We start from the raw sequence: 21502 nt of genomic DNA, 5'->3' as shown, positions 1-21502 counted from the left end.
AATTATTCTGGATTACAGTATTGGATAAATTTATGTTAGTAATAGAAACTCCATTCACCAAAAGCTGAGGAAGACAAGGTGTTACATTATTTTGAGATAAATTACAAGACATCTGAATTATAGATTGTGGGATAGCGTTGATGATGTTATCATATTGTTTTCTGTCAAATAAATTAAATTTGAAGCTAAAAGTTTCAAAAGACATTACTCTGGTATTATCCAAGATTTGCATGACAGACCATATTCCTTTCTCCCACCAGTTTTTGTAGAATAAGGATTTGTTCCTAAATACAACATATCTACAGTTCCATAAAGGGACATTATGGGGACTAAAATTATGCTTATAGATCATTTTCCAATAAAGTAAAACCTGTTGATGAAACACTGATAACTTAACAGGGAGTTTTTTAAGGTCATAATCACATCTAAGGAAAAAATGGATACCTCCTAATTTCATAAATATTTGGCTGGGGATATGAAACCAAAAACTATTTTCATTTTTCAAAAAGGATTTTAGCCAATTTGTTTTAATTGTACCATTAATACATTCAATGTCAAGGACTTTTAGTCCTCCTTCTTCATATTCTTTGACCAACATTCCTTTTCTCAATGTTTTTCATGAATACGGCTGTGTCATCTGCCAATTGGCTGATGTCTAACTGTTTGCCAAATACTGTCAATTTTTCAAAATTTGAATTCTTTGTAAGAATGGAGAGCATTTCTGCAGCAGCAGTAAAGAGCAGGGGAGAGATGGGGCAACCTTGTTTGATTCCTTTGTCAATTGAGAATCTTGGAGATATACCATGTGGTAATATAACTGTGCTATTTGTGTCTTTATAAATTAATTTAACTAGATTAATACAATTTTCTCCAAAACCAAATAATTCTAAGGTACGAAACATAAATTTGTGTTCGATAGTGTCAAAAGCTTTACAAAAGTCTAGAAATAAAATGAAACCATCTTCAATTAAATAATTATAATCCAGTAAATCAAGCACAAGTCGTATATTATTATGAATTGAGCGGCCTTTCAAAAAACCTGACTGTGTCTCTGAAATAATCTGTGAAACTCCGGTTTTTAATCTGTTAGCATAAATATGAGTTAAAATCTTATAATCATTATTTAGAAGGGTTATGGGGCCATAAAACGAACTAACAACAACAACAACAACAACATGATTTCTTAGCGCCCCTAGCGTTCATCTGAGCAAGCGCAGTGACGTCTAACGTGTGCGCCCGCAGCAGCTGCAGTTCAGTCGAAGCCCCAGGTTCATCATCGGCTCTCTGGGGCACCATGGCCGATAAAGCACAGCTACAGGAGGCGATTAAAACACAAGGAGAGGTCGTCAGGAAACTGAAATCAGAGAAAACGAGTAAAGAACAGGTTAGTATGAGATCTCTGTTAGCATAAATATGAGTTAAAATCTTATAATCATTATTAAGAAGGGTTATGGGGCCATAAAACGAACTAACAACAACAACAACATGATTTCTTAGCGCCCCTAGCGTTCATCTGAGCAAGCGCAGTGACGTCTAACGTGTGCGCCCGCAGCAGCTGCAGTTCAGTCGAAGCCCCAGGTTCATCATCGGCTCTCTGGGGCACCATGGCCGATAAAGCACAGCTACAGGAGGCGATTAAAACACAAGGAGAGGTCGTCAGGAAACTGAAATCAGAGAAAGCGAGCAAAGAACAGGTTGGTATGAGATCTGATGCGTTTCAAAGCTTAATGACGGAACACACGGTGAGATCAATGGCTGCCAGTTTTTAAATAAGAAAACGGGAGATCATACATATTTACTTATCGTCTGCATGACAGGTTATGATCTCTTTTAGTAGTTTTAATGGACTCCAATGCCATTATCTGTTATTTAATGAATGTTATTCTATATTAGACATGCGGCATGATGCTAGCTGTTAGCCAGCTGATGCAATCTGTCAGTCATGGTGGACATCATTACTGTATGTGGATGGGTAAATAAATCTGTACTGACCAGTGGATGTTATGAAATGCATTCAGTTATAGTGATTGCTGTAGAATGAAAATGTGAAGCTATTGAGTGTCCAGTGATAAATCACGTGATCAGTGAATTGAAAATGAGACTCATCATTGCACTGAAGTATGTCTGTAACACACATCTACAAAATATGACAAATAAAAATATGAAACAAGACCCATGACAAGTGTATGAGATGAATATGTGAGGGCTTTATATTTCATGGGGTGGTAAAAAGAGCATGTGTTCATCTAAGAAGTGTGGCGTGATTCTAACTCCGTTTAGGGATGCTGGTTGATTTTGATGGCCTCCTCTCATGTTTTGCTTCCTTGTTGCTGTGATGCCTCTCTTATGGGCACCTAGTGACAGGGTTGCTCACCACTTTTCTCCTGTTCTTCCTGCTTGTTGATACGGATACCACTGCACACCTGGATTATCCTTGCTGCTTGTGGGATCGGATGGTTCACCTGCTTTTGAACTGTATGGGACTGTGATTTTGGTGTGTGTGTTTGGACCGTGCATAATGAATGCTCTGGGGCTGGTCTCCACGCGGCTGTGTGCTGGACTCATGTGCCGTCGGTCTGCTGTGAACCTGTCATCTCTGCGCTTCTCTTCTGGAATGACTTTATCACAGGTACCTTTTCATTTCAGTCACTGCTTATCTTATGTCTTTTAGCTTTACATGGTGCCTGTTGTCTGCTCACCTCCTGTTTCCCCATTCAAAACCATACAGAACTTATTGAAGAACAAAAATAAATGTACTAAAAGGGTGAGAAAATAGCAGGTCACATTTCACTTCAAAGTAAAGGAAAATATATGTCATTCTTACTATTTATACAGTGCTGTTTGGGGTTAGTAATAACATTTTTTTAATACTTTTATTCAAAAAGGATGTATTAATTTGCTTAAAAGTAGCAGTAAATACATAATTTTACAAATTATTTCTTTTTCAAATAAAGTTGTTCTTTTGAACTTTCTGTTAATCAAATAATGCTGAAAAGTTGTATAATGTTTTTTTTTTTTAAATATTAAGCAGCACAACTGTTGACAGCATTGATAATAGTAAGACAAATTTCTTAAACATCAAGTTTCAACAATAAGAAAAATTATTGAGCAGGAAATCAGCATATTAGAAAGATTTCTGAAGGATCATGTGACACTGAAGTGATGGTTGCTGTAAATTCAGCTTTGCATCACAGGAAGAAATTACATTTTACAAATATATCAAAATAGAAAACAGTTATTAAATTGTAATAAAAGGCTGAGAAAATAACAGGTCACTTGAAAACTTTTTTTTTCACCCCCCCCATAATTTTAATTTCCTTAATGCAGACAGAAGTGAAAATTCTTATTTGTACAAAATAATAAAAAAAAAATCAGCATTTAATTGTAATTCAAAACAGCAAATACAAACATAATGTATTGAGGTGTTTTGAATGACAAGAATGAGAATTGGTGTAAAAATATTACATTTTCAGGGGAAAAAAATAGAACAGGGGAAAAATAAATCTGCAAAATGGGGTCCTTTTTAATTTTGGGGTAAAATATGGTCTAGAAATTTTCTTGACAATTTCATGATTCACCCTAAAGCATTTTCTGCATTTTCAGTGTGCTGAAGATAAAATCTGTTTCTACTGTTTGTTTTTAGATTGATGAAGAAGTGGCCAAACTGCTGCAGCTCAAAGCTCAGCTGGGAGGAGATGAGGGAAAACATGTGTTTGTTCTCAAAACAGCCAAGGTATAACAAAAACTGACATTTTAGATGCACAGGTTTGTTTGAAGTGAGCCATTTTGCAGTGAGCTACTGTATTATATCTCTCATTTCCTCTCTATAGGGGACCAGGGACTATAACCCCAAGCAGATGGCTATCAGAGAAAAGGTTTTCAACATCATCATTAGCTGCTTTAAACGCCACGGTGCTGAAACCATCGATACCCCTGTCTTTGAGCTGAAGGTCTCTTGAGCTGTTACACATTAGTTTGTGCATCACATACTTGCATTAATTCACTGTAATGACCCTGTTTGTTTGCGTTTCTGTAGGAAACATTGACAGGGAAGTACGGCGAAGACTCCAAGCTCATCTACGATCTGAAGGACCAGGGAGGAGAACTTCTGTCTCTGAGATATGACCTCACTGTATCCATCAGACATGCTTTTATTGATCTTATATTGAATCATTTTGCAGACACATAGCTGTTTTAAAAATGTGTTTATATTAATTAATTATTTTTTAATGAATCAATTCATAAAATTACATTTATTGGAGATTGGTGGGTATTTATTATTGCTGTAAAAGCCATTTTGGGTTGTGCCTAAAATCACTAACGTATAGCCAAATGCACATGTACATCTCACCATAATTGCATAACATTTTTTTGAAGACTCAACAGTCCTGTTGCATTTGGCTCCTTGACTCTTCTCTCCTCAGGTCCCATTTGCTCGCTATCTCGCAATGAATAAAATCACCAACATTAAGCGCTACCACATTGCTAAAGTGTACCGCAGAGACAACCCAGCCATGACCCGAGGCCGTTACAGGGAGTTCTACCAGTGTGTAAGTACCTCTAAAAGTAAAATGACCCCAGTAAAATTAGCTATTATTATTATTACTACTAGTAATTGTAGTAATAGACATGTCATTGTTATTATTAATTTTTATTTATCTAAATTTGAATCTAAACCTTGTTCTTGTGGCTGCAGGATTTCGATATTGCAGGTCAGTACGATGCCATGATCCCTGATGCCGAGTGTCTGAAAATTGTCTACGAGATCCTGAACGAATTAGATCTTGGAGATTTTCGTATTAAGGTTGGTTGCTGGTCAACATGAGAAATTTTCAGTGTTGTGGGCTGCATCTGAAAGCTGAAGCATGCTGAGGCTGGAAGGTAACAAGGCACGTCATAATCCAATGATTGTGTCACATCCTGTCTGCTGTGATGCCTTCATCTGATTGATTTTTGAAGGCAGCGTAGATGTATCCATCACTGCGTAAGATATCCCACTATCCTCTCCATTCCATTCTGTGACTGTTGAGCTAGAAAGTAGAGATGGCATCTAAAAGATGACGTTTGTGTGCAAATGTACATTTTTGACCAACTTTGTCCACTTTTGATGTCATTTCTAGTTAGAAAATATTATGGTCGTAATTTAAAGGGTTCATCGGATGCCCATTTTCCACAAGTTGATATGATTCTTTAGGGTCTTAATGAAAAGCCTATGACATACTTTGGTTCAAATTTCTCAATGATAGTGTAAAAAACACCCTTTATACCGTCAAAATCAGGTCTGTTTTCAGCATGCCGTTCTAGTCTGTGTTGCTTTAAATGCTAATAAGCTCTGCTGATCCCGCCCCTCTTTTCCGTGTGGTGATGAGCAGACTGTAAACTTCAGCCGCGGAACTTGCTAACTAGCACATATTAGGAAAGGCGATTTGCAAAGATTCATCTTAATACTGAACAAAAGGTTGTAGTGAAAATTCTTCTACTCTGCAGTCTTATCTAATTGAATATTTATCAATCAAAATAAATGCATTTATCTTTTCTTACTTGCATAGTATGGGCATTATATTGTATTAGTGTTTTCTAAAAAAACACACACACACACAAATGAAGATTATTTGATGATATTTGAAACAGATTTTCAGCCAATCAGAGCATAGTCAATTGTGTAATGTAGAGCAGTATTTTGGACCAATGAGATTTCACTGTGGGTGGAGCTACGCAGCTTGATGTGACAACTTGTAACCAAACTGACTTAAATCCAGCTAGTTAGAACAAAAACTCTAAATTAACTTGCTGATGCTGTATCACTTCACACCTGATTATTTTTTTATGTTCCTCATGCATCTTCCTTACATTTTATGACCCATTAGATAAGAAATACACACCCTATAAAATTTATTACAAGGGTGTTTCATTTCAGTAAATGCAGTTATAATTTCATGTTCATTATTTCATTTTTCACACCCATTCACACTCTGCATCAGCGATCTTGTTCATTTCGTTTGCCCTCATTAATTTTTTTATTTTTCTCTCTCTCTAGGTGGTGTTTGATTTGAGTCTGGCTCGAGGACTGGACTACTACACTGGTGTGATTTATGAAGCGATTCTCTCCCAGACCATCCCAGCACTGGTGTCCACACCTGCAGAGCAGAACGGGGCAGATGAAGCTGGTGTAAGCGTTGGCAGTGTGGCCGGCGGAGGGCGATACGATGGTCTGGTGGGCATGTTTGACCCCAAGGGCAGGAAAGTGCCCTGTGTGGGTGTCAGCATTGGGATTGAGAGAATCTTTTCCATCATGGAGCAGAAGGCCGAGGTGAGTAAGAGAAAGAGGGGTAGGTTTAGGGGTGTATAATGATAGTCTGTATAATAGTGTTTGGGAAGCTTGCGTTATACAATATTGTTTTACATTTAAATATAATATGAAAAAAACAGTGAATATTAATGTTTTGTTTTAAATATTTAATTAATGAATTAGGCTAATTATGGCTGAATAAAGAAAAATGAGGATTACGTCTCATACCTGGCAGAGATGTGAAAGTTTCTTGGAGTGAGAACAATAGAAACATGAATGGGGCAGTTTGCGGGGCCAGACATCAGACAATAGCATGCAGGGGCGCTTACAATAAATTATTTTATTAGCCTTCTCTAATGACACACGACATAGTCTTAGAAAATGTTTCATAAAATGCAGTTTTAGAGATAACGTCCTCAAATTTGAAATGAAGCATGAGCAGATTTGTGGCTTCAGCTTCATTGTGTTTCTAAAATCATTTACCACAGCCACATATTCTTATTTTTGTGTTTATGTTTTAGCTTATATATCTCCATATTCATAACAGTCTGAGTAATTCTGTGTCTCGAACGGTAAACTTTCAAGTGTCAGCTTTGTAACTATAAGTTGGTTATGTATCTAGTCAGAAAGACTCATGAGCAGCAACCTTTTTTTTGGGGTATGCCATTTATGTTCCCATGCCAAAATGGGGTGCTTGAGAAGGAGTTAATTTTTGAATGCATTTTAAATGCATTTACATTTAATTTTGTAATTAAGTAAATTTTTAGAATGGTGGCACTGTATTTTAATATGAAAGGTATTTAAATACAAATATGGAATGATCCCATCTCCTCCAGGCATCTTCAGAGAAGGTGCGCACCACTGAAACTCAAGTGCTGGTGGCTTCAGCGCAGAAGAACCTTCTAGAAGAGCGACTCAAACTGACCAATGCGCTTTGGAATGAGGGAATCAAGGTTTGTATTTGCTTGAATATCGTATCAAGAAAAAACAAAATGAATTTGGAGTTGGATTGTGGATCTCTGACTCTGAACTATGTGTTATGTGCTGTAGGCTGAAGTTTTATATAAGAAAAACCCAAAGCTGTTGAGCCAACTGCAGCACTGTGAGGAAACTGGGATTCCACTGGTGGCCATTTTAGGAGAACAAGAACTCAAAGACGGAGTTGTCAAACTGCGCAACGTAGTAAGCCGAGAAGAGGTAAAAACGTTTACAACGTCATGCCATTCACAAAATATTTTAACTGAGTATAAAACAGTTTTATGCATTAAACAGGCTACATTTGTGTCACAATCTTGTTTTGCATGTATATTCATCTTGAAAATAAATAGTTTTACATGTTTATACCTCTATCTTTTGGAGTCGGATTAAAAAAAAAAAAATTTTGTCTGGTTTCCTGTAGGTTGATGTGCCCAGAGCGGATCTGGTGGATGAGATCAAGAAACGGACCTTGTAGTCTTAAAAACAGTCACCATATAGACAGAGGAGGACAGTGGACCCACTTACCAAACGCCAGTTACAATTGTGTGCCAGTTGTCAAACATGTACATTGAGCAAACATATTCAACTCATTGCCTGCCCTTTTAAAATGTGCTTGGATTACGTCAGATCTATTAATAAATGAGTAACTAAGATATTTAGTCTTGTCTTAATGTGTCAGTCATATCTGTTTTAATGCCACATGCAAGATTACTTTTACGTTTTCTCAACATTCTATGTGACTTTCTTTAAGACCGCTATAAATATTAGTATTGTAATTGTCTGTTAAATAAAATTATTTTTAAATAGTTTATTTTATAGGGAAAATTGACTAATATTTCTTAGACATTAGTATTGCAATTTTACAATGGTAATTATTTTGAGACAGCTATAAGTATTGTAATTTTACAGTATTAAAAATTTACATTAATATTTTAATATTTAAGATGGCCATAAATAAGAATATTTACATTTTACTGCTGTAACTTATATTTTTTGCTTTACAGTATTCAATTTCATACAGATTAATCAGTTTTCATAAAAATAAGTAGTGATTATTTTATAATCATATTGATATATAAAAATACAATTTTTCAAAGATGACTGATGAAGATGATATCGCTCCTTAACCCATGTGGCTTGAGGTACCATTCATATCTGTAGCAATTTTCTGCATCAAAGTTTATTACTTGTGTTAGGGCGTTTTAAATTACCGCAACTTCTTATCCAAGTAATAATTAGGGATTTGAACAATAGCATACACGAGAACTTATTTACTGTACAAAAGTCATTTATAATCAGTACAACCCATCAAACAAGGAAACGAGCACACCATGCAAAGTCAACAAACGTGACAAACACTCAAAATAAATCGTGAAAAGTAAAATACAGTGGAAAAACACTCAAAATAAGTCGTGAAAACAGGCAGTCATCCAAATGTGATGAGGCTGACTAAAATAAATGATTAATATTACATAGTTAAAATATTATAAAACATTATACCAACGAGAACATAATACTTCAAAACTCCTTCATACCACTGAATTAAAGAGCTTGTAAAATTAAAAGAAATTCACTGCCTAGATTGGCTTTTTTTCCCTTTAACATTAAACTAAATACTTGTTTAATCATTCATTTCCACTTACTCATCTGAAACTGGAAGAGTACATGCCTTCAAACCGTAATACTGAACGTAAAACTGATAACTTCACATTACATTAACAACAGCAGCTCAATTTTTAGAAAGGTCGCAAATTTGAGACTTTACACATGGTTTGGATCGCCTGCTCAGCGGCGGCTCGATAAACTTCCGCCTTCATGGCTTGAATGCTGGTGCCTGGAAGGATCCGGATAAACCCGCACAGGGGAAAAAGAAGGCCTGGGATCAAAATTTTGAAGATGAAGCAGAGGAAGCCGTCGGAGCTGGTGCGATGGAAACGGACTTCATACTGTGGAGTGCCAAGTCTGTACAGCTCGCATATCCACTGCAGCTGAGACACGGCATCGTGGTTCACGGGTGCTTGAGGCATCATCTCATCTCTCAGGCCGGCCGGACCCCCCACGGCCCGGAAGAAGGGCTGGATAAGGGGATGGGATGGGACATCATGAAGCAAGGGCTGAGGGTGCAGGTGGGGAGGGGTGATGGAGGGTTTGGGGAGGGGATTCAGAGCAGGTGGAGTAAAGCAGTCGTCATCTTGTCCATTCTCTGCGACATGCTTGGACTTGGAGAACGACATCCATTTCACAGTAATTGAAATGCCGTACCGCTTCCTAAAAGCTAAAATAAAATAAAAAAAAGACAAGAAAAAAAAAAACAAACAGCTTAAAAGATCAATGTTCTTAATTAACGGTGACATAATTTGTTGCATTTTACAATACTTTCTCTTACTTCAGTTTAATGTGCAGAAAAAAGAAACAGATAGATAGATACCTTGCACGAGCACTTTCTTGGCCATGGATGCGGCATAGTGGGAGGAGTAGTTCACAAGAGCCACAACCTCTCTCCCTTTGGGCCCGACCATCTTCAGCAGGACATCATGGAGGGTTTGGGGAGGGGATTCAGAGCAGGTGGAGTAAAGCAGTCGTCGTCTTGTCCATTCTCTGCGACATGCTTGGACTTGGAGAACGACATCCATTTCACAGTAATTGAAATGCCGTACCGCTTCCTAAAAGCTAAAATAAAATTAAAAAAAGACAAGAAAAAAAAAACAAACAGCTTAAAAGATCAATGTTCTTAATTAACGGTGACAATTTGTTGCATTTTACAATACTTTCTCTTACTTCAGTTTAATGTGCAGAAAAAAGAAACAGATAGATAGATACCTTGCACGAGCACTTTCTTGGCCATGGATGCGGCATAGTGGGAGGAGTAGTTCACAAGAGCCACAACCTCTCTCCCTTTGGGCCCGACCATCTTCAGCAGGACATCCTCCACCCCATCAGAGAGCATTCGCAGCACCGTCAGCAACTCCCCCTGATTTGTGCTATTTGGAAGATCCCCCAGACGCAGCTGCCGCTTCTCCGTGCTCTTGCGCACCGTCAGGCAGCCCCCCTCCGGCAGACGATAGTGATGCAGGGTCATGACGGCAGCAGACGCGGTGACCGGGTCACCGTACTTTGCATAGGCGAAGCCTCGGTTCTGCCCGCTGAAGTTCATCATGAGACGAAACTCGTAAATAGTGCCAATGCTCTGGAAAAGAGGGATCAGGCGGTCCTCATAGATGTCACGTGGTATCTGACTGATGAAAACCTCACAGCCCGGGCCGGGAGCAGGACCTTGCCAGACTGGAGAAAGAAAAAAAAGAAACCGAAGTCAAAAGGAGTGTTCATTAATGTGTGATCAAAAACAAAAGTGACTGGGATTAGATTTCAAAAATACTTCATGTTGAAACAAATTTGATAATAGTATGAGAGAGATTTACATACACATACATATATATATATACACACACACACACACATACGCAACAATACTTAGACTTGAAGTTATGCTTCATTTATACACACATACAGTGTATATATATATATATATATATATATATATATATATATACACACACACACACACACACACTTTTGCCAAAATACACTTTTTGAAAGTGCTTTAAAAATAAAAACAAATAAATAAATAAAACCTGGTTAGCTGTAACTTCAAAGCTTCATGAATTCATGTCGACTAGTGGTCAAATTGTGATAAAAACATCTCTTAATAAATTATGACCATCACAGACACTAAAATGCTCAAACTGTCAAGATCTGACTTTATAAAACATATATTTTGAGATTTATTTCATAGCACTTTAAGCTCTTTTAGATATCAAGATCAAGGCAAATGCAATTCCTCAGGATAATGATCCTTTAAAAGTGTAATTATACTCTGAAAAACTGATGAAAACATCACATAATAAACACTGATCAGAGACTCAGATCAAAGCTGTAAATTAGATGTACTAATTGAGCAAAAACTACAAAAGGAGTTACCATCTATGCACTCATGATCTTTGATACATATAAAACATAAAAGGCATTTTACAGTTAACCCCAATATGAATAATATTACTGTAGTTAAAAGTTTGACAACTAAAACACAGATATTACACTTGGTGTCTAATTTATTCAAGTTATATACATCTAAAGTGATCAACACATTAGAATTTTAATTCAATAATCTACCAATTTTACTTTAAAAGTGATCTTGAACCAATCATTTTCATCAAGCAATAATCTAAAACCATCCAATCGGCAATAATTGAGCAGCAATGAGGACTTGCAGCCTAATTGAGCTCCAGGTGTCCATGCTTTAATGGGAGGTGAAGGCAAAGCACAAAAGAGGCATGGTTCAGACTTTAATAAGATAACTCCAATGTATCAGTCCCACATGACAAGCTGTTTTGAACCCAAAATGATGAAGATTCGTTCTTAAACCTCTAACGGAGCATATAAACAACCTGTTTCTGCTCTACTTAATGCTATGAAGGAAAATGTGAGGCCATTTATAACTACATCATACTTCAGTCTCATGCTATGAGACATAAGTGAGCTTGAAATGCCACAGGTCGTGTTTGAATTGCAAAGGGCTGATCTCAGTTCAGTTCTTACCCGGAGGAGGACCACCATATTTCCTCTGCCCATTGACCTGTGTTAAAGTGATTGAGTTTTTCTGCAGCCATTCTTGCAGTGACTTCAGTCTCTGCGGGTTCAAAACCTGCCAGCAATCAAATCAGAGAGGTGAGGTAATGCTTGCCATGTTATATCGATGAGCTGAAGTGCTCTCAAACGTCAAACTGTGATGACACGGGAATAAACTCATCTTGCGTCAAAATTCTTACTGCGCAAAGTTTTGGCACAACAAGTATGTTGTTTGTAAGTATTAACTGTAAATAAACTCGCTCACCTGCTGTAGCTGCTGTCCCTCCATGTCGCTGTCCACCTGTGATGGCACACCTGTAAATTGGTGGAAAAGTCAAGCAAAGGTCATTAAAATAAACCTCATGACTCTCTAGAGACACTATTGGACACGCTTGAGGAAAGTGGGCGGCTTCTGCGTAGCGCGCTCAAAATTCAGTCCTGAACATAGATGATGCTGAGACTCACACAATTAAGATTTTATAGACAGCTGTTAAATTGATCATTATTCGTGTTTGCATGAATGGATCTGTTATGTAACTTTTTAAAACTGGTTTAATTGGGGGAACAATAATTAGAGACGTCCCGCTCTTCACCAGCAGGTGGCAGCTTTGTGATATTTTGAGCGAACGTCATTCATCATCCTTGGCAACATTATTGTTACTGTTTAAAAACATGTTTCATTTCGTTTAGTTGTTATATGCACAACAGACCTGCTGGGCTGAGTTTTCACAGGTCATCACCCGTGCACCATAAAACTGTACTGACAAAAACAGCATTGGATGTTTTTTTCAAGATTTGTGTTTTGTTGTTCGTTCCATTTGTTTATATAGTTTCATTTATCTTTTTCTTGCCATGTTTATAATTAAAATAATGTTTCCTTGCTTTTATTTTTTATTATATTGTAAATTATATATATACATTACAGACAATTCGATTAAAATTCAATATAACGGTACATATTTACAAGACAATTTACTCTTTTGGTTTATGATGTATGCCACTCTCTGAATTAAACATATGATGATTTGAAACAGGTAAATACGGTAAAGAAAGTGACGTGACATGTGGCCAAGTATGGTGACCCATACTTGGAATTAGTGCTCTGCATTTAACCATCCAAAGTGCGTACACACACACACACAGACTTCCCCCAGGCATGTTACTACGACAGGCATGTCGTAGGCATGTCTACACTGCACAGTATGCAAGCGTTTCTATTCCAAACACATTTTTTTTACACTTCATTTTAAGGTAGCTTTGTATATTAATTATATTATATTATATATATATATTAATATATAATATTTATATTATTTGATTATATATTAATTTGTAATTAAATTTGAGAGAAAATTGAATTAAAATGCAATATAACTGCATTTATTTCTTCATAATAACAGATAACAGATAATTAACCTTTTTTTGTTGTTTTTGTTTATGATACCTGGACGCTCACTGAATAAACATACACATTGATGAGTTCATTTAACAAAAATGTTGCATATTTAAAAAAAAAAGCATCATTGCGGGGTTTTTTTAATATAGTATGCAACGGTGTACAATGCAGAGTGTGCATGCAAGAGTTCCATTCCAAACATAGTTTTTTCACACTTCATTTTAAGCTGTCAAGTGTGAATAAATAATCTCAAGATAACTCTGTTGGTAACTCTGCTTCAAAGGCCATGCTTGTTAAAATTTGATTTTTTAAAAATTATTTACTAAAAAAGACTTGAGATCCTTCATGATGTTTTAAACAAAAATGTATGTAACCAAGACACCTTGTTTTTGAATATGCATAGGCCTAATTCAGATAAACACCATCCATTTTTTTTATGTGGGCAGGTTAAATTAAAGAGTTTAGTGTGTCATACAGCTCTGGCCAAGTTACAATAGAATGTAGGTCTGGGGCACAAATGACATGAGAATGATCAAAGACAGTATTTTATGCAGCGACTTTTGAATTAACACCAGCTTAGCGAATGCATGAGTGCAGGTACACAGTTTGTCAGTATAAAATGATGCTGTGCCAGATGAAAGGCAGAACCTGGCTTAGTTCTCAGTGTGGCCTGCAGCTCTGACTTTTTAGCAGGAGAAAATCCCTCTGTTGCCTCATAGCCTTTTAATTCTCTGAAAAGAAAAACAGACAGAATAGACAGCTGCCATATGTTTTTCTCATTCCTTCCTGCAAGATCCTTTGCATCATTCCATTTTCTGGGCTGTGAGATGTGCTCATATGTCTTTTTACCGTAGTGCAATTACAGTTTGTTTGCATGGAAATGAACACATCAACACCTCCTAATATAGCGAAGGTCATAAAGCTGCCTGACACTGTCACATGTACTGCAGTCACAATGATAATAATATTAAACACTTAATTGATTATGTGCATATCATTTTTACAAATTAGACTTGCGGAAATTGTAACCTGTTAGTTAGGTCACCTGTAATTCACAGGTTTTATTGGTTTGATGCTGTTTGAAGGTGATAAAAAATAACCAGTTTTATGGCAAGCATAATGAAGCTGTATTCTGATATTACTGTTTTCTTGTTTATCCAGAGCCTTGTCTCTGCCTCTGGCTAATTAATTTATAACCTTTTACATCTAAACATTGAAATCGGGCCTATCTGACTGATGTTATCTGGTTGCTATGCAATGTGTGCTGCGTAGCGACAGCAGTTCCGTTGCCGTGGGGTTGTCACGCACATCTGTGAGCCTGTCCTGAAATGCACACACATGCCGTGCTCTCATACCCCAGCCGCCCCACCTCACGAAGAGGCTGATCTCAGCCTCTCCGCCACCCCGGGGCTCACAGAGGGACACGCAATCTGTCCAATGTCAAAACTCATATCCTCAGTCCTGTCACTCACCCTGTAAACACACTCATACTAACTTTCAGGGTGTCTCAGTGAACTTTAATCTTCTTTTGGCATTTAGGAGTAGTGCTTGATCTGATATAGGGTTCTATATACACGCTTCTGTTTAAATGTGTGAAATTAGTTTTCTTGACAATTGTGAATACTTGTGCCAATGTATGACTTTTTTATTATTTTTTTACTATATACTGTGTATATATGTTTATGTTTGTGTATGTACACACACACACACACACACACACACACATAGGCGGAAATCCATCTGAGGTTTGTCCCCCCTAAAAATGATTAAAAACCACACTGTGTATTGTAACAATGGTTTGTACTTTAAATAATTTTATAAGTAGTAAAACAACACAAACGGGGCAAAAATGCATTTTAAGTTTAGAAACATTTTGAGGCTCCCCCTCCCTTGCCTCATAGTGCTATGGTCCAAATGCCTGCTTTCCTCTTTTACATCAACTACACACACACACCTACACACACACACACACACACACACACACAAGTCCGGTGAAGTCAATAGTTGTGAAACTCCAGTAAGTAAGGCTGTCAAGGCTATTTTATTCACTTAAACATCGGATGAAGTGATTATTTTTTCTTTAATACAGATGATGCCAATGTATTTTTAGATGAGCCCGCATTAGCAATAATAACATAACCTGCTTGACGGTTTTCATAATAAACCCACACCCTTTGGTACTCAAAACTAGCCCAGACTAACCGCGTTTCGAGGGGTCCCCCGGTAAAAATCGCATTCCGGGGGTTAAAATACACGTTATTGGGGTCGCTTCAACCCGCGGACATGAAAAACAACCCGCGGCAACAGTGATAAAGTAGCCCAATTCCACTTGAAAACCGCGGACTTGGCAACACTGACGGATAGTAATGTCTACAGAGGACACGACCACAACAGCTTGACGTTGTCTAATTTGGCACGGTCTCCCTACTACACTAAAAGTAGTAAGGCTTTCCTCTGTGCATTTATATCCTTACAAGTACAATTTTAGCTGTATTGTCTGTGTCCCCCTCAAAAATAGCTCTTAAAAAAATCGTTTATCCCCCCCCCCCCCGTCTCAGTGTAACTTCACACACACACACACACACACACACATATAAATATATATATATATTAGCAAAAAATAACGTATTCTAAACAATACTTGCTCAAAATTCTATAAAAATATTGATAACACAAAATGTCCATTATTTATTGATGAGTTGGTTGAAGTTGGATAATCTGAACTGACACTAGAGGGCGGTAATGGTTATCAGTTGATAATCTCAAAATGTTTGAATATGAATAACCTTGCCTGATATATCGGTCCATGCACTTTACTAGTATACTAGTTTACTAGTATATTTATTTTCAAAAAATAAAAAAGTAAGTAAACTTAGATGTCATATCTCAACATATTTCATAATTTCATACCCTAACCTACAATAGTACATGTACGTCTGCAAGATGTCTGTTAAAGAGCACTTCATCTTGAAAGCGTGTACACACATCTGATGAACATCTTTAAAAAGTCAGATTTACATACATTTTAAATCATAAACATCTTATGACACTAAATGTCTATTTAATGTCTGACAGGAAACGTTAGATTGCAGATGAGCGAACACTAAAACTATGTCTTCCAGATGCACATCAAATAGACATCTCTGAGATGTATGTGTGCTATCAGGGATCACATACTTAATTTGTTCTTTTGACTAGCTATTTATTCATTAATTTATTCATTCATTCAGGATATAACAAAGCAGCTTCCACCTTAAGTTCAGGAAGAGCTATCATTTCTTAAAAGCCTATCAGCACCACAATAAATATAAACAGTAACCGTTTCAGAGAGAGGAACAACAGGCTCCCTGATGTTTTAACCTGGGAAAAACGTGACTCACGTTTCTGTAGGTTCCTCCCTCCAGCTCCACTAAAACCTGATTCTCTCATCACAAACTACTGCGTACATACTTAAAAGTGTTTGCTAAGGCAGATGTCATTATTATTATTATTGCTCATACCTAAGGTTAGAAGTTTCAACAAACCGCTAAGCATTAAACCTTAATGTGTAACTCATTCAAGGGAGAGTTCACCCAAAAATGAAAATTCTGTCATCATTTTTTCATTATATTTACTGTGGAACATAGAAGAAGATATTGACTTCCATTTTATTAAAGGTACTAATATGAATCCTTTAGGGACATAAAAGGTCCAAAAGTGTACTTTTTGAAAAGATACCGGTCCTTTTTTTCTGACAGTGCATCCATATAGTTAAAGTCAATAGCAAACAAAACCTGTTTGGTTACAAACATTCTTCAAAATATCTTCTTTTATGTTCCATTAAAGAAAGAAACTCATAGAGGTTTGGAACAACATATGGGTGACATAAATGATGACAGAAGTTTCATTTTTGGTTGGAGTATCAATAAGAATGACAGCTCAAATCTATTAGAAATACAGGCAGAAAAATATTACTTGGCGAACCGGAGCCTCTGATAAAGTCTGAAATGACATTTCTAATTTATGCACTCACCAACTTTAGCTTTGTGATGTTTGTGTGTTTTAATAGTTGGACTCGTACCTGCTGAGCACATTAAACGTGTTTTGTGTTGTTGTTGTTTTTTGTGCCACATGCTCTTATTTGCTGGCTGATTGCATGTGCAGTGGTGAGTGAGTGTGTATGTGTGTGTGTTTGTGTGTGTAAGTGAAACATGAGCACTAGCAATCAAGGTGAACAGACGCTGCTAATTCAGGTTGTTGATCAAACGTGTCGATGGTCCTTTTGTGGGGCTTTCATTACTGTTGCAGAGTCGGGCGTCTGTGTTTTCTGAAGCATGCTGGTCAATATTAGTACTAGAGTCTATCTCAAAGGGACATGTTTGTTCTTCCTCCACCCCACCCTCCTCCTATTCTCTGCCATCTCACTCTCTCTCACACTGTTATGATGGGTTTGATGCTGACAGCCAAGACAAAACATATCTACAGGATGTAGAGGTGAACATCAGCAACAACAAGGCCCTGATAGTGGACTTGGCAACACTTTACAATAAGGTTCCATTTGTTGGCATTAGTTAACATGAACTAACAATGCAAAATTCTTCTAAAGCATTTATTAAACTTAGTTGATGTTAACTTCTACATTTACTAATATAGAGTTTCCAAATGTTTTCTTAAGCTGAACCCCTTAGGTGTAAAATATTTTCTTGAAGAGTTTTAGTTAATATTTCAATAATTTAACAACACATTCACATGCTCAAATGCAGGATTCTTATAGTTAAGTTTATAAAACCATAAAAAAAAGTTAACGGAAAAAAATTTAATCAAAAAATAAAAACTATATAGACATTAAAAACAATACCTAATAAAAATGACAAAAACACACAACAAAATAACTAAAACTTTAACAAAAATGAAAATATAAGAACAAAAACTAATTCAAAATATTAATAAAACTATAATAGTATCAAAATTATACTAAAATAACACTAGTTCACAGTTCTCTGATGTTGGTTAATGGTTACATGACATGCAAGTAATGTCCATGAATGTACATCTCTGCATAAATGCAGCTTGTTAAGGAGAGGTGTGCAATTAATTCTTTAAGTTATCGAACTTGTGGTTTTTACCTGACAGATGAATAAACAGGCTCCCATTGTTCTGGCCTGCGTGCAGGACATCTCCGCATCTAAGCAAGATTATATTGCAAGAAAAATCACTAAGGATTTCATCCACACTGTTGAGGTCAGATAAAGCTCTACTGTGGCTGCAGGGCCAGCAGGGGTCAAGAGGAGCTATTTTCCCTCAAGCCATCCAGATTCTTAATCAGGAGACCGCAACCAACTTCATGCATAACTAACAAACATTTAAACACATTTATTTGATCTGCTTCATAAATCCCTGTGCTTTTGCATATTTGCCCCTAGATCACTAAAATACACAGCACCATGTACTGTAAGGTGAACATGCGTCATTTTCCAAATATATTTCTGATTTTAAAACTTCTACCAGAAAAAGAATGTCTTTAAATGTTAACACATTGCACTGTCATCATAAGCTGAAATAAAAAAGAGTAAAATTCTGAACGTGACACGATGTTTTAAACTAAAATGTTTGGGTTATGAGGTTTTCTCATTAGCATTAAGATTCAACAGGGCTTTTCTATAAATAGCTAAAATAACTAAATAAACAGATTTTCTGCTTATTTTATTTGACAAGGTGGATATGTTATGCTTTACCTGCCAGGCTAAATAAATAAATAAATAACAAACAAACAAATAAATAAATAAATAAATATCTTTAACGAGAAAAGAACCTGACAGCTTTTGAACAGTTATGTCTTGCAGTTATGTCTTTGCCTCCTTATTGTTATATATAAGTGATGTGATGGGGAGAGAATCAAAATTTGTGGACACAGATAACTAATTCTGTTTTAATAAAAAAAAAAGATTTCCGTTCAAATTTGTCTTTGGCACGGGAATAAAAAAAGATATTATTAATATAGTGTGAGTGAGATAATCAATCCATATTTGATATTGGTAATGTTCTGGTGGGTTATTATTATTATTATTATTTTTAAATTGTATTAAATATAATTTTACAACTAGCCAAACAGTTCTGTAATACGTGCATACATGTGTGTGTGTGTGTGTGTATATATATATTATTATTATTATTTATATATAATTTTTAATATTACACAACATTACTGACAAAATGACAATAAAATATATTTATATATTTAGGCCAGCAAAGCACCTAACAGCATATTTGTGTGTTTACTGCACTTCAAATGACCGATTGTGTTCATAGAATGACTCATAGAGTGTATATGACAAACAAAACTCTCTTGCCAACTGTTGACTTGTTAGACGGTTCATGTCATGCTATTTTATCCATTTGCAGGCCTATATTTTACTGCCAGTCAAAAAAGTCTATAAACCAGCGTGTGAGAGATACAAACACACAAAAACTTGTCTTGTATTAAACATGTGAACACTAAAAGGCTTCAAACATTGCTGAATGCGTCCTGCAATTAATAATATGAATGAATTACATGAACTACAGCAAGAGTGCTAAAACTACTTAATGAGCACAACTTTGTATGTTGTGTGTATTTGCGTAGCTAGCACAGCGGCATAAAGTTGTTCTATATCTGTGAGGGAGACATTCAAACGGGCCGTAAACTAAACACATCTGTTAACTTCCTCTTTTGGCCTCAGGTTATCAAAGCCCTGCAAAGCCAGTGATGTATAAAAAATCAGTTCGGAGATTTTCTCCACCTTCTCTTCATAACCTTGGAGATGAGAAAATATTGTCCTGCAATTAATAATATGAATGAATGAGTGCTAAAACTACTTAATGAGCACAACTTTGTATGTTGTGTGTATTTGCGTAGCTAGCACAGCGGCATAAAGTTGTTCTATATCTGTGAGGGAGACATTCAAATGGGCCGTAAACTAAACACATCTGTTAACTTCCTCTTTTGGCCTCAGGTTATCAAAGCCCTGCAAAGCCAGTGATGTATAAAAAAATCAGTTCGGAGATTTTCTCCACCTTCTCTTCATAACCTTGGAGATGAGAAAATATTTTATTCAGTGGATTTAGTCGTTTTAATATACATCCCCGCTGCTCGAGTTTATGTATAGGCCTATGTGTAGCTAGTTTTATGTCAAAAATTGATTGCGAGAGACGAGAATAATGTTTATAATTGCAAAGGTCTTTGTGTTTATCTGTGTGTGCGTGTGTGTGTTTAACATGGAGAACTGGTGTAGTGTGAATTGCAGTAATTGCCTTGTTTGTTTTGTTTTGGCTGGTTCTGTGAGCTGGTAAGCCACTGCTTCACTACCTCTGATTGTTTGTCATTTGCCATTTCAAGTGGAACTAACAAGCGTAGCCTACAAACCGAGTGGGATCGAGAAATTGTGTGTGCATGTGCGCGTTTGTAATACTCTGAAGAAAATATATTGTCTTTTTTTCTCTTCTCTCATCAAGCAAAATATTCCTTCCACCTACGGACATTTTAATTTGTTACGACGTCCACATCTCTTGTCATGTACACTGAGCTGGATGATTATATGCCATGCGCGCGCTTGCATCCGCTTTAGTGTGACACCTGAGTCACTGGAAGTACATTATCGCTAATGTCCACTTCTGTGAAGTGACCTCATAAATGACCGCTCGGCTACACTGGCAGTGAGATAAGAGTCTGATAGTGGAGTGCCACTGAAAAGGTCACAGCTATCGTAAAGCAATGATGAGCTAAGCGAGGGATGAGTGGAGAGGAGGAGAAAGAGAGAGCGAGAAAGGACAGACGAATGGAAAGATCTTTGTGTTGATCGAGGGAAGAAAATTCAAGAAAGAAAAGTGTAAAACAGTGTGGAACTGAGGGAAGGTAAAACATAAATGTATGTTTAGTAAAATGGATAAAATGGACAATGCATTGAATAACTTTTGACACGCTCTTTTGACTCACACCAGTAAGCAAGCACACTAGCAATCACGCAAAAAACCTCAGCAATGCCCTGGTGTGGCTAATTAAAAGTAGCAATGTTTATTGTTCAGTAGGCAATTAAATTATTGTCATAATCAGTGTTGGAGGTAGTAACGCATTACAAGTAACGCGAGTTACGTAATCAGATTACTTTTTTCAAGTAACTAGTAAAGTAACGCATTACTTTTTAATTTACAAGAGAATATCTGAGTTACTTTTTCAAATAAGTAACGCAAATTACTTC

The 21502-nt window shown here is 36.6% G+C and overlaps 2 protein-coding genes across 2 annotated transcripts; one reads left to right on the top strand and one right to left on the bottom strand.

Moving 5' to 3' along the window:
* The first annotated feature begins 1515 nt into the window (after positions 1-1515).
* Positions 1516-7744, top strand: LOC107559272 (histidine--tRNA ligase, cytoplasmic-like). The gene is made up of 10 exons (XM_016243023.1): positions 1516-1694; positions 3644-3733; positions 3831-3950; positions 4037-4132; positions 4425-4550; positions 4697-4816; positions 6038-6310; positions 7126-7242; positions 7340-7486; positions 7689-7744. The coding sequence occupies exons 1-10, from the start codon at positions 1605-1607 to the stop codon at positions 7740-7742; spliced, it is 1233 nt and encodes a 410-aa protein (XP_016098509.1). The 5' UTR covers positions 1516-1604; the 3' UTR covers positions 7743-7744.
* Positions 7745-8416: 672 nt separating this feature from the next.
* On the bottom strand, positions 8417-12558 carry LOC107559292 (dead end protein 1-like). The gene is made up of 4 exons (XM_016243058.1): positions 12159-12558; positions 11864-11969; positions 10088-10549; positions 8417-9542 (listed from the first exon to the last, which is right to left on the bottom strand). Exons 1-4 carry the CDS (start codon positions 12180-12182, stop codon positions 9004-9006), a joined length of 1131 nt encoding a protein of 376 aa, XP_016098544.1. The 5' UTR covers positions 12183-12558; the 3' UTR covers positions 8417-9003.
* Positions 12559-21502: the final 8944 nt, after the last annotated feature.

Source organism: Sinocyclocheilus grahami, unplaced genomic scaffold (assembly GCF_001515645.1).
Source record: "Sinocyclocheilus grahami isolate Dianchi unplaced genomic scaffold, SAMN03320097.WGS_v1.1 scaffold680.1, whole genome shotgun sequence".
NCBI classification, from domain to species: domain Eukaryota; kingdom Metazoa; phylum Chordata; class Actinopteri; order Cypriniformes; family Cyprinidae; genus Sinocyclocheilus; species Sinocyclocheilus grahami.
This window is presented reverse-complemented; position numbering and strand designations above follow the sequence as displayed.